At 53.6% G+C, this 13492-nt stretch overlaps 1 protein-coding gene across 3 annotated transcripts; it reads left to right on the top strand.

Moving 5' to 3' along the window:
* Positions 1–4643: 4643 nt before the first annotated feature.
* DDX39A (DExD-box helicase 39A) lies at positions 4644–13432 on the top strand. Of its 3 annotated transcripts, none has more exons than XM_003981942.6 (11): positions 4644–4785; positions 8966–9177; positions 9310–9437; positions 10499–10591; positions 10959–11142; positions 11832–11950; positions 12298–12429; positions 12528–12637; positions 12747–12891; positions 13047–13194; positions 13282–13432. In XM_003981942.6, the coding sequence occupies exons 2-11, from the start codon at positions 8970–8972 to the stop codon at positions 13296–13298; spliced, it is 1284 nt and encodes a 427-aa protein (XP_003981991.1). In that variant the 5' UTR covers positions 4644–4785; positions 8966–8969; the 3' UTR covers positions 13299–13432. The 3 variants fall into 3 exon arrangements, with proteins under 3 accessions (XP_003981991.1, XP_006928559.1, XP_044902929.1); XM_006928497.5 differs by lacking the exon at positions 4644–4785 and adding an exon at positions 4979–5077; XM_045046994.1 differs by lacking the exon at positions 4644–4785 and adding an exon at positions 5129–6350.
* Positions 13433–13492: the final 60 nt, after the last annotated feature.

The raw sequence follows: 13492 nt of genomic DNA, 5'->3' as shown, positions 1-13492 counted from the left end.
TCCCAAGATTTAAATTGTAAATGAAGTGTTTTGGACCAATTAGGCCTTTTTATTGGTATGCAAAGTTACTTGGAAAAGCACCATCAAATAATGATAAACCTTAGGTTGTATTGCATGGGTAAGTGTTGTCACTACTCAAATATATATGCGATTCCTAAAGTTCTAGTGTTTTGGTGTAAGGTCCTCACTTGACATTCTGATTTATTCAAGTATTATGTATCACAGAAATAACTGCATTACCTCATCAATTGCATCATAATGAACTCTCGCCATGTCTATTTCTGAGATTTTGTCATTTATAATTATTCTGATGCTCTTAACAAAACATGTTTCATTTTCAAGGAGATTTACAAAGGGCCTTTAGGGGGCGCCTGGGTGACTCAGTTGGTTAAGCCGTGGACGCTTGGTTTCAGCTCAGGTCATGATCTCATGGTTTGTAGGTTCGAACCCCACATCAGGCTCTGTGCTGGCAGCGTGGAGCCTGCTTGGGATTCTCTCTCTCTCTCTTTCTCTCTCTCTCTCTCTCTCTCTCTCTCTGTCTCTCTCTGCCCCTCCCAACTCACACTGTCTCTGTCTCAAACAAAACAAAAAAACTTTAAAAAGGACCTTTATGACAAATACAGGTATTAAACATCTTTAAAATCCTAAAACTAACATGGGTAAGAATTTCCAAAACTAAAAAGCTGGATTCAAACTGAACAAGAATTAGGAACATGGGACGAAATGAATGAGGAAAATTACAGTTTTTGTCACTCTTATTTTAAAGTATTGCTTGCTCTTCCAGATTAAGGAAACATTCTCTTAAGATAGCTACGATACACAAAAATGTGATTAAGTATTCGTTTGTAAACAACCGGCAGCACTTAACTTTCTCTCTACCTAAACCTTCTGAAATTCAAAAACTCTGAGTATTCTTTCTCGTGGCAATTACAGTTATTTGCGTAAGTTCAATAAAAATCTTTGTAACAGGACACCATTTGAAATGTTGGTTATTTTACGAAGGCTTTGACTGGAATGTCATATTTGAGAGTCATGTGTAGACTCAGATAGGACCATATAGCTTTAAGGAACTAAGGTTGACCTTATGAAACATGGCAAGTCATAAAGGCCCCTGGAAATGTTGGCCTGATAGCTTGCTTACAGAGTTCCCAGCAGCCTTACCAGGTGACTAAAGAATGTCACTTCCTGGTGGGTACAGGAGCCTCAGGATCTCTTGGGGACCTCGTGAAGAGGAATTCGCTCAAATCAACAGGTATTTCAGGCACGCCTGATGGCAAGCACTTGGCTTGGCTTCTGGCCTGGAGAGGCTACTAAACATTCAATCTAGAGGTTCCTTATAAAAAGTCCCAGCAAAGCAAATTATCCAAGATCCATATAACCAATTGCTATTTCTTGAGGAACTTATGTAAATAGGTAGGCCAAGTTAAAATTGTACCTGTTTTACAAATGAGTTTTGACTTGGCTATCTCCAAAACGGCTGATTCTAGAGACAAACAACTATGCTTCAACAATGCACCTTTAGGTACTAAATTCTAGTTCGGATTGTCTTTAAATGTTTGTTATTTGCCTAAGCTGAACAACTTGAGGTAAACAGAAAAACTGTCACAATGTTTCATGTATAGACCTTCTCCTGTGCTTGTTATTCTTTGGGGATAATAACAACACCTCATGGGCATATAATTATTTTATTTTTATTTTATTTTTTTCAACGTTTATTTATTTTTGGGACAGAGAGAGACAGAGCATGAACGGGGGAGGGGCAGAGAGAGAGGGAGACACAGAACCGGAAACAGGCTCCAGGCTCTGAGCCATCAGCCCAGAGCCCGACTCGGGGCTCGAACTCACAGACCGCGAGATCGTGACCTGGCTGAAGTCGGACACTTAACCGACTGCGCCACCCAGGCGCCCCTGATTATTTAAACAACTAAAAAACAGGATGGGTTCCCCCAACAATTGTCTATCAAAAGCCTTTTCTCACTTTAGACCTATCAATAGATACAGACTGTGGTGTTTTATTACATTTCTCACTTGAAGCCAGGTTAATTCGTAAATCTCTAAGTGAATGTGCAAACCATATCCTCCCTAAACCTGATGTGACCGTTACTAGAAACCCACCCCCTATAAGCCGAGGAGACCTGGTTAATCCTTTAAATAAAAGGATTGAAACTCTAATATAGCAGGGGATTTAATTCCAAAACGTAAGGGCCCCTACTGCGTCCTATTACGTACTCCCACTGCAGTAAAGTTTAGAGGGGCACTCTTCATGGGCTCACCTATATCGAATAAAACTTGTACCTCCTTCACAGGAAACCAATGAGCAAACTAATGTGCCTTCTCATTCCGGCCAACTCCTCTTCAAACAAAATTGATGGCTGCACATTTTTTTTTTTTTCATTCTCCTTTCCCCAATTTATACTAACAATTCCCTCTCACAATGGGGCATTCAAAGGATCACCACAGACATTTGAATTACAAACCAGAAAGAATCATCTGATTCCTGCTGCCTGTTCCCACTCCATCTGAGGATGCTTCAAGCTTGACATCTAAAAATCTCACTGGCAGACGCTAAAGTCCATTGCTACCGGAACCTCAAGCCACCAGACGATCCTTTCTGCTCCAGAAGGTTCATACAACACCGTGGTCCGCGGTGGATTCGGCTGCCTCCGCCTTTTGTGACTCTCCTATACCTTCCCCGACTGACCGATGTTGACCCACAGGTAGGGACATCTCTACGCCCCTACTCGGCAGGAAGAAGCTAAGGAAGATGAGACCTTCCACCTTCAGCAACCTTAACGATTTAAGGGTCAAAGTCGAAGAAGCTAAGGAAGATGAGACCTTCCACCTTCAGCAACCTTAACGATTTAAGGGTCAAAGTCGTTCACGGGGGATATGAGAGCATAAGGCAAGCAGAGGGCAAAGCACAAGCTAGCACACGCTCCCCAGCCCATCCCCCCAGGTGGGACACGTGTGACATTCCTCAGGCCCTCCTGGCTGCCCAAGAACAAAGGAAAGGACAGAAAACAAATGGTCAACTGACAGTCTCCATCAGTTTACAAACATCTTAGTAATATTACAAGAAAAGGGCAATCTTCTCAATAGCCTTATCTCCAGGAACCCCCCACTGTCTTACGGAAAATGCTTTGCTAGAGGGAAAAAAACCACCTTAGCTTGACAGTAGCTAGGCCTCCAGTAATCTGGGTCTCCTTTAGCATATGGAAGTCCCTTTAAGAACCTTCCTCTTGGGGCGCCTGGGTGGTGCAGTCGGTTAAGCGTCCGACTTCAGCCAGGTCACGATCTCGCGGTCCGGGAGTTCGAGCCCCGCGTCGGGCTCTGGGCTGATGGCTCGGAGCCTGGAGCCTGTTTCCGATTCTGTGTCTCCCTCTCTCTCTGCCCCTCCCCTGTTCATGGTCTGTCTCTCTCTGTTTCAAAAATAAATAAACGTTAAAAAAAAAAATTAAAAAAAGAAAAAGAACCTTCCCCTTGACTTGACCTCCCCCAACTCCACAGTATACAAGCAGTCACTTCTCACAACCCCAGTGCAGCTCTTTCTGCCCAGGAGCCCTGTCCCTGTGCTTTAATAAGATCACCTTTTTGCACCAAAGACGTCTTCAAGAATTCTTTCTTGGCCGTGGGCTCCGAACCCCACCATCACTCCCAAACCCCATCATAGCCACAGGGTGAACTACTACTCAGCAAGGGAAAAACAAAAAACAAAACAAAGCTAGTAAGTACATGCAGCACCAGACGTCAAAAAACATTTTGTTGAGCCAAAAAAGCCAGATATAAAAGACAACCTATTGCATGATGCTGTTTATCTGAAATTCGAGACCAGAACCCATGGATAGTGATAGAAATTCACAGTGTTTTGCCCGGTTGGGGCTGAGGGTAGACCTGACTGGGGCACAACAGAACTTTCTGGGGGTGACGGAAATGTTCTGTATCTTCACTGGGCAATCGTCAGTCGGCTGTCAATCTTGAAAAATCAGGGGACCTTTTCTTATGACTTTTTCCTCAGTAAAGTACAAGGCAGGGGGAGGGGGGTAAGGTTGGGAAAATGTAATATAAGGATAAATTAAAATCCAAAACGTCTTATGAGTGAAACATCCTGGTTTGGGTTTTGTGGCCTGAGCCTGCATGGCCACTAGTACAGAGTCTGATCCAGGACAAGACTCTCAGCAAATGGGAAACGTTGATGACGCGCATTTCTCTCTGGGCCCCGAGCGGTCCCTTCCCCACTGCGGGTGCAGCCTGTCCTCTCCACATTGGAGACATTCCGACCTCCCAGTCCTTCTCAGGACCCTTTTACGGGCTCACCCCGAAGAACCAAGAAGTCGCGAGTTGATGCCCACTTCGAAACCCTTGAATCCCATGCCCAGCGTAAAATCCACGTTAACAGACAGATGCTACACAGCCGACAGGCAAATCAAGCCGGCTTCCGCTGCCAGTACTAAATATGTCGACGCCCACCGACGGAAAAACCCCAATCACGTGACAGCGCACGGGCTCACGTCGGCCTTAGACCAGGGCGCCTACTTTTAGATTGGCCAATGAAGCCGAGGCGTGAGGCACGCCCCCTTTCCTCTCTCCACCAATAGCTTCCAGACGCCTCCTGCAGCATCCAATCACCGCTTCCTCCTTTCTTGAATGAGAAGCCAGCAGTCCAGTGAGCAGAGCCGCAGTCCGACGCAGGAGGCAGGAAGCGTTGTGGCTCGTGTCGGGGCGCGAGACCGGTAGCCAGAGTCGGACGGTACTCCTCACAGCGCGCGGAGGCGAACGGGGAACCAGGTGAGCGAAGCACCCGGAGCGCGGGGCCACGGTGCGGAGACGTCGGACCTGCGGGCGAGCGGGCGAGGGGAGACCCTGGGAGTTGAAGGGAGGATGAGGAGGAGGGGGCGCGAGACAAGGGGGGCGGTTGGGACGTCCGCCGCGCGCGGCAGCGGCCGTTGAACGCCATAGCGCATGCGCAAGGCGTCGGGGGGGGGGGGGGGGCGGTAGCTCTTGGCGCGCTGGGCTGGTTCCCGCTTCCGGGAGTGGGCTGTCATGGCGGCTCGCGGGTCGAGCCTGACTTGGGGAGAAGGTCTGTCTGTCAGAGGAGACCCCCTAGTCGTTTGGGGAGGGACTCTGGGGGCCGGGCGCCAGGGTCTGGAGTTGCGGTGGGAGAATCCCGACCTTGTAGACGCGTTAGGCTTCTCCGAGTCGAGGGACTTGCCCTCCCCCACCCTGCTGTGCTGTTGCTATGTGGTTAGGGGATTCGGACTTCCAGAGATTTAGAATAAAACAGATGTCACCGAGGCGAACCCTGAAGTGGAAGTCTTCCCTGGGGCACTTGAGAATGAATGGGTACCGTGAGCTAGTCTGAATTGTCACTTTCCGGGTGTCCGCTTTCGAGTTGGTCTGTTCCGGGGGCCGCAGCCGTCGCAGCCCCCCCGGGTGGGACAAACGCCCCTCCCCCAGTTCCCTCCCCGTCTCATTTGTTTTCAGTTTTAGAGCCCCTGTAGCCACTTCCTAGAGAATTTTGTGCCTCCAACTCAGGCTGTCCCTGAATCTGTCCCCTGTAAGAACAAAAAGACTTCACTTGACGTTTGTGTTTGTTTTGACTGCACCGTCCCCTCTTGGCCACCCAGGTTGGGAGCTCAGGGTAGGCGGCTCCGAGCGGTTATCTGCCCAGGGATTGCCCAGGAGATGGTCCTGCCCTGTTGAGTGTGCCATTTTGTTGTTCCCTCATACCACCCCCACCCTGGTTAATCCTCTCTCCTCGTGACTGGCTTTCCCCGTGGTCTCCTTCCCCGCTCGTCTCCTCTAGAGCAAGCTGCTCTTGGGCCATTACTCCCCTCAGAAACCTCCTTGGTGATTCCCTGTTGCTTCGCAGGTAAAGTACGAGTGCCCTCGATCAGACCGGCTTTCCGAGCTTCCTCCTCTGCCTCTGCTTCAGCCCGTCTTGCTCTCCATTCCCCAGAAGGGCGTGGTGCTTTGGAACCGACCTTTCCTGGCTCCTCCCCTTTTCTCGGCTGCCTGGGAAATAGCCCCTTCGCGTTCAGGTTGCCTTTTTCAGCAATCAGATGAGGGCATACGCTGGCTTTAGCCCCCAAGTTCTGCCTGAAGGCCTCGATTTTAATTTTATTCATTGGGCCTTTGCGTGTGAGTGCTTATCTGTTTTAGGCTCTGGGCTGGGCCAAAGGGCTGGCAGGCATGACCTGAACAAGGGTGCGTTTTTAGCTGGGGCCTGCCAGAAATGTCCTTCTGGAGCAAGAGTCCTGAAGGAAGCGGGGGGACTCACGGCCACTGCCGGCAGTGGGCATGGCAGGTGCGAAGGGGCTGAGGCATGCGTGAGGGGCACAGCAGCAAGGCCGGTGAGTGGGGGTGACGGAGGAGATGAGGTTCGAACGTGGTGTGTGTGGGGGGGGGTCAGTTTGTGTAGGGTCCGGTAGGTCAGGCTGAGGACCCCTGAGTTTTATTCTGAGCCCAGTAGGAGCCTGTGGGGGATTTTGAGCATTTTCCGACTTCGCTTTTAGTGGGCTCCCACTGGCTTTTGTGGGGAGAGACGATGGAGGGGGGTGGAAAACAGGGAGACTGTGGGCCTCATCCAGGCAAGAGATGATGGCGCCCCCAGAGCCACCAACTGACAACGGACAGAGTGGCGGCCCCGCACAGGGGAGTGTTCCGCCACGAGCAGGAGTGAGGTGCTGATGCCTCTCGCAGAGTGGATGAACCTCAGAACGTGCTGACAGGACAGATGGTTGCATATTGTATGTTGATTCCAGGGAGAAACGGCAGAAACAAGCAAACGGAAAGAAAGCAGGTTAATGGGTTAACGGTTGCCCAGAGGACTGAGGGGGGAAGGATGAGAGGGAAAGGGTCTGGTCTTTTTCAAGACTGACTGAAATGGGTAACGAATCCAACTGTGGTGGTCGTTGAACTTATCCCGGACTGTATTAAAAATACTAAAAACTGGCTGTCTGACTCTGGATTTCGGCTCAGGTCATGATCTTGCAGTTCGTGAGATGGGGCCCCGAATGGGGCTCTGCTCTGGCAGCGTGGAGCCTGCTTGGGATTCTCTGTCTCCCTCTCTCTCCCTCTCTCTCTCTCTCTCTCTCTGCCCCTCCCCTGCTTGTGCACATGTGCTTTCTTGGTCTCAAAACTAAGAAGTTAAAAAAAATACCAAAAACCAATATATGGGACGTTGAAAGTGGTGAACAATATACCATGTGAATATCTCAATAAAGCTGTTCTAATTTTATTTCATTAAAAATAAATTAAATAATTATTAAAGTATTTTAATTTATATTTTAATTATTAATTTTTATTATTAATTATTAATATTTTATTGATTATTAAAATATATTAAAATAAAATAATAAATTAAAAAATTTTTAATGTTTTAATTTTATTTATTTTTGATACAGAGAGAGACAGAGCACGAGCAGGGGAGGGGCAGAGAGAGAGGGAGACGCAGAATCCAAGGCAGCCTCCAGGCCCTGAGCTGTCAGCCCAGAGCCCGACGCGGGGCTTGAACTCACGAACCGCGAGATCCTGACCTGAGCTCAAGTCGGACGCTTAACCGACTGAGCCACCCAGGCGCCCCTAGCTGTTCTAATTCTAAAAAAGAAAGGTGGAGGTAGCTTGGGACCAGTGAGGTAGCAGGGGCAAGCAGTGGCCTAATTGTCCTGTTGGGATTTGTTGGGATTGGACAGGGGAGAGAGAGAAAGCCAGTGAGAGAATGAAATTGCCTCTTTTGAGAAGCAGGCCTGCAGGAAGGAACGGAGGGTTTTACTCTTGGGATTTTGAGTTCAGCTTTGAAGGGTCGATGTCGCAGAGGCAGTTGGGTAACGGAGTCTGTTGTTGAGGGAAGCTGTCACCCGATGGAGACACAAGTTTGGGAGGCCTCTGCACAGAGGTGGTCAAAGCCCTGGGGCTGGATGAAGTCACAGAGAGAATGAGTGACAGGAGGGCCAGAAAGTGGGCCCAGGACCCTCCACATCCGGCTCAGGGAGAAGAGGGACTACTTCAGCATCCTCTCCGTCTAGACTGGAGGCTGGATGGAGTTGGGAGGGCAGAAGACCATATTCTCACATTTGGGACCCTTGTAGCTTGCGCCCCGTAGGTCCTGTGCCCATACTGGATAAGGCAGGAAGGGAGCAAACTGTATTAATTCTTTTTACCATCTCCGCTTCATTTTTAGCGGCCTGGGCGCGGTGGGAAGGCTGCTGATGACAGTACTTAATTATTCCCCTGTGCAGACCACAAGTAGCGGGAGGAGCTGGGGCAGGGCGCGACTCTGCTCCTACAGACTCAGGTCTCTCCAGCGTTCTGGCAGCCACATCTCCTGGTCCCAGGGGTCCTATCCTGTGCAGGCCCGGTAGACTCTTTGCGGAGTGGTGGGGAGGGGGCCTCCTTTGGCTTAGGTGGCCTGAGGTTTATTAGAGTTTTCCTGGCGGCGGCCACGTGCGGCATATGCTTGGGGTAGGGGCTTGATGAGCGAGCGGGCAGACAAGGCTGCGGGTGGTTTGACAGGGGTCTTGTGGAACGAGGTGTGCCGGGGACAATGCACAGGGATGCGAGAGCCATGGGGAAGTATGGGGATTTCACTGTGAGAGCAGAGGGGGGCCCTGGAACCAGGGGTGTGTGTGCATGTGTGAGTGTGGCGGAGAGGGGCACGGGGAAAGCTGAGGGGGTGCAGGAGTGAAGGTGTGACCGGGACAAGCTGAGGCTGGGAGGTGCTGCCCGGGAGGAGCCGGTGGGACTTTGTGCAGGAGTCTGTGGGGAGTGTGAGGGAGAGGGGTCAGAGCGCTGGCCCCGTCTTGGCTTCGTCAGCTGTACCAGCTCGGAAGATGGCTCCGGTGCTTTGTCCCTCCTCGACCTGTGTCCGTAGACTGCAGCTGCTGGGCGGTCTTCTCCCTGGACGGGGGAGTTTTCTTTCTCAAACTCACTCGCTTCCCTCGACCCTTCCTCCCTCCTCTGTTGTCAGCGCCATGGCGGAACAGGATGTGGAAAATGAGCTTCTGGATTACGAGGAAGATGAAGAGCCCCAGGCTCCTCCGGAGAGCACTCCTGCTCCCCCCAAGAAAGACGTCAAGGGTTCCTACGTTTCCATCCACAGCTCTGGCTTCCGGGACTTTTTGCTGAAGCCGGAGCTTCTTAGGGCCATCGTGGACTGTGGCTTTGAGCATCCATCTGAGGGTATGCCTCCTGGGTTCTCCCTGCCAGGAACCTCCTCACCGCCCTCTCTGTGGCCTCCTCAGCCGCCTGGCCAGGAGCCTGCACAGAGGGAGCATCTGGTTTCTGGCCGCTCACACGTGCTCTCTCCCTCAGTCCAGCACGAGTGTATTCCCCAAGCCATCCTGGGCATGGACGTCCTGTGCCAGGCCAAGTCTGGGATGGGCAAGACGGCCGTCTTCGTGCTGGCCACCCTGCAGCAGATTGAGCCTGTCAACGGACAGGTAGGTGGTTGCCCTCCCTGCTGGGCCCGAGCTACGTGAGGATCGCTAGCCACGGGTTCCCTTGTTAAAACTTCCTGGTGCGGCGTTCTCTTTGTGGGCTTTTATTTTATTTTTTTTAATTTTCAAAAAAATTTTTTAATGTTAATTTTTGAGAGGGAGAGAGACAGGCAGGGTGCAAGCAGGGGAGGGGCAGAGAGGTAGGGAGACACAGAATCCAAAGCAGGCTCCAGGCTCTGAGCTGTCAGCACAGACCCCGAAACGGGGCTCGAACCCACAAACTGAGATCATGACCTGAGCCGAAGTCGGACACTTAACCGACTGAGCCACCCAGGTGCCCCTCTTTGTGGGCTTTTAAAATTAAGTACGGTACTTAGTTGTGACAAAATACCACCCAAAAATGATAAGCCAAGAGGAGAAACTGAGAAGTGCCCACGATTTTATTCTCCAGATTTCACAGCTGTTATTTGGTCATGTGCTTTTCTAGAGTGTGTGCGTATTTACCCAGGTGAGATTGTACCTAACGTTTCCTCTTAAGTGAATTTTGTTGGAGGAGAATCAAGGTGCATTCCGGTGTTGTTTTGTCACACAGGGACACACGCCCTCGGGCTGCATATGAGTGCACGAGCCCTTGTCTCCTTAGGGTCGATGGAGAGGGAGAGGGAGATTCAGTGGGAGGCTGTGGTGGTTGCAGCCCTTGGCGTCATGGGCCTGAAGGCAGGAGCCACCTTCAGGTGGTCATGAGCTGACCAGAGAGCAGACTCAGGAAGCTGTTGGTAGGGGCTGCCTCACCAGCTGGTCTCACTGTGGATCCTGGCAGCAGGAGACAAGCCTCACTCACTAGCTGGGGGGACATAGGGAGTGAATGACAGGCGAAGGGTGGGGAGAAGCTAGAGCATCTGGACCGGACCTTCCAGCAGCCGGAGGTTTGGGGAGCAGCGTGGCAGGCACCCTCAAGGGGCCGGAGCCCGGTGGGCCTGGGGCCCCCAGGGAGGGCACTAGAGTGGGCTCTGGCTGGGGTAGGACTTGGGACACTGCCTAAAGTGTCTGTCTTCCGCCTGCAGGTGACAGTGCTGGTCATGTGTCATACTCGGGAGCTGGCATTCCAGATTAGCAAGGAATATGAACGCTTCTCCAAATACATGCCCAGCGTCAAGGTAAGTCCCTCAGGCTGGACGTACTGCGTGGTCTTCTGCAGCGTTGCTGCCCCGGCTGTAGCCCGGCCAGTGTTTACTAAGCTTGGCCGCGGTGGCTGCCTTTGAGGTTTGCGGTGGTTTACATTCCTTAAAAGCCGGATGAATTATGCATGGCCTCCGGAGGCCTGTGCCGGTCCCAGCTGTGGGGCTGCTTTCCACCGGAGTCCTGGCCAGACTCTCAGGCCACTCTGGTCCCCAGGCACTAGGCCCGGGGGTGCTGCTGGAGCCTGAGCTGGCGGGGCCGTGGGCTGGGTGGCCGTCAGTCTGGAGCGAGTGTGAGCCTTCAGCCCTTAGACAGGTGAAAGGAGCTCTCTCTCCTCCCACATAGGTGTCTGTGTTCTTCGGGGGCCTTTCCATCAAGAAGGATGAAGAGGTATTGAAGAAGAACTGTCCGCACGTCGTGGTGGGGACACCAGGCCGGATCCTGGCACTCGTACGGAACAGGAGCCTCAACCTGAAGAACGTGAAGCACTTCGTGCTGGACGAGTGCGACAAGATGCTGGAGCAGCTGGGTGAGTGGCCTGCTTGGGTCCAGGAGCTGCTGGAGGCCCACCCCGCCACGCCCCCCACCCCACCACCCTTACAGCTCCCCTCCCCCCACCCAGACCTCAGAGCCAGGTGGGCCCTGTCAGGGCAGGCCGAAGGTTGCCCCAGGGCAGGGTCACGTGGGTGGCTGGCACACAGGCCCCTGTAGACGACTCCAGGGAGAGTTGTAGCCTCGGCACAGTGACCTGCCTCCGAGCCCGAGCTGAGTGAGTCCGGGCGTGTGTCCGTGCCAGCCCTCGGCATGCTGTGGCCTCGCCGCCCGTTGGGTTAGTTCCGGGCCCCTGCCTGCCCTCCGTGAGCCCCGCAGGGCCAGTGGGAGATGGGGCTTGTGTCCCGGGAGGCAGCTGCAGCTCTCACCCCAGCGGCTGTCTCTGCCTCAGGCTCCCCTCCCTGAAGCGTGGCTCGAGGCGCGCTGGCACGGCTGCTCCGCTCTGGCGGCGTGTAAGTGGATGGCAGCTCCTCCCGCGCCCGCCCCGAGTCCAGCCCCTCAGGCACCTGGGACTCGCCCCTCCCTCCACTCGGCTCACGCCGGCCGCCCTCGTCGTGGCGCTAACGACTCCCTGGCACAGGTTGGGAGGGGCTGGGGCTGGTCTCGGGTGGGGGTCCCCGCGCGGCAGGCGCTCACGCCCACCCGTTTCTTGCCCTCCCCACCCAGACATGCGGCGGGACGTGCAGGAGATCTTCCGCCTGACGCCCCACGAGAAGCAGTGCATGATGTTCAGCGCCACCCTGAGCAAGGAGATCAGGCCCGTGTGCAGGAAGTTCATGCAAGACGTGAGTAGGGTGGGACGGCAGCCAGCCACGGCCTCGGCGCGGCACCTCTGGCCCTCCTCGGTTCCGTGTCCTGAGCCGCTGCTGCTCCGGGACGCCCACACTTGCCTCACCGCACAAGAATGCCGGGAGGCCCCGGAGCCTTCCTTCCCTCCTGTGTCTTGTCAGACTAGGAGCTGAGCTTGGTCTATACCTGAGTCAGAGCCGAGCTTAGATCAACGATTGGGAGAGAGGCATTTATCGGGGTACGCAGGCCCCCTGGGAAGCATCGCAACGTGGAGTCCTTCGCCGGAAGGTTCTGGGCAGGCAAGATGCCCAGAAGTAAGCCCCGCCTGCCCCTTCCTGCACAGCCCATGGAGGTGTTTGTAGACGATGAGACCAAGCTCACGCTACACGGACTCCAGCAGTACTACGTCAAGCTCAAGGACAGCGAGAAGAACCGCAAGCTGTTTGATCTCTTGGACGTGCTGGAGTTTAACCAGGTGACACCGCGTGGCTGTCCTGGGGTTCCGGGCCTTGGCGAGGCTGGCGCACGGGGGCTCTGGCCCTGACCGCCGCTTCTTGCCTCCCTGCCTCGCAGGTGGTGATCTTCGTGAAGTCGGTGCAGCGCTGCATGGCCCTGGCCCAGCTCCTTGTGGAGCAGAACTTCCCGGCCATCGCTATCCACAGGGGCATGGCGCAGGAGGAGCGGTGAGTGGGTGCCGCCCTCGGGCCCGCAGCAGGCCCCTCAGCCCCTCACGGGGAGTGCCACTCGGGAACCCCATGTCTAATGGCCGCCTCTTGTTCTTCCTGTGCCCAGCCTGTCACGCTATCAGCAGTTCAAAGACTTCCAGCGGCGGATCCTGGTGGCCACCAATCTGTTTGGTCGAGGGATGGACATTGAGCGAGTCAACATCGTCTTCAACTATGACATGCCCGAGGACTCGGACACCTACCTCCACCGAGTGAGTGCCTCCGCGGAGCTGTTACCTCCCTCACGGCCCTCTCCCAGGGTGGGGGTGAGTGGGGATGTGGCCCTGCTTGTCCTCAGATCCCCATGTTGTGATGTTGTGTCCCTGTGACCTGACCCCCCTGACCCCCTGCTCCTGTCACCCTGCAGGTGGCCCGTGCGGGACGTTTTGGGACCAAAGGTCTGGCCATCACTTTTGTGTCCGATGAGAATGATGCCAAAATCCTCAATGACGTTCAGGACAGGTTTGAAGTGAACGTGGCAGAACTTCCTGAAGAAATTGACATCTCTACATACAGTAAGTGTTGGGGGCAGGGCTGGGGGCTGGGCCCGGACAGGGGCCCTCTTCCCCGTCTCACTGGCCTCCCCTCTGTGTGTCTTACAGTTGAGCAGAGCCGGTAACCACACGCCTGGTGGCCAGAGTCGCCCTGTCTCCTGAGTGCTGCTTCAAGTCCTCTTTCTAGGCACCAGCGGGGCTTCCCTTTTTACTGTTTAAAAGCTGTAGATTTGTGTAAGAGTAAAGTTTTATTACGGAAGTCTGTCTTCCACCCTGCGTGTTGCTCGGCTCTCAGCTTTTCGTGGGTGTAGCAGGCCTG

Source organism: Felis catus, chromosome A2 (assembly GCF_018350175.1).
Source record: "Felis catus isolate Fca126 chromosome A2, F.catus_Fca126_mat1.0, whole genome shotgun sequence".
Taxonomy (NCBI): Eukaryota; Metazoa; Chordata; class Mammalia; order Carnivora; family Felidae; genus Felis; species Felis catus.
The sequence above is the reverse complement of the archived record's forward strand: the minus strand, read 5'-3'. Positions and strand labels throughout refer to the sequence as shown.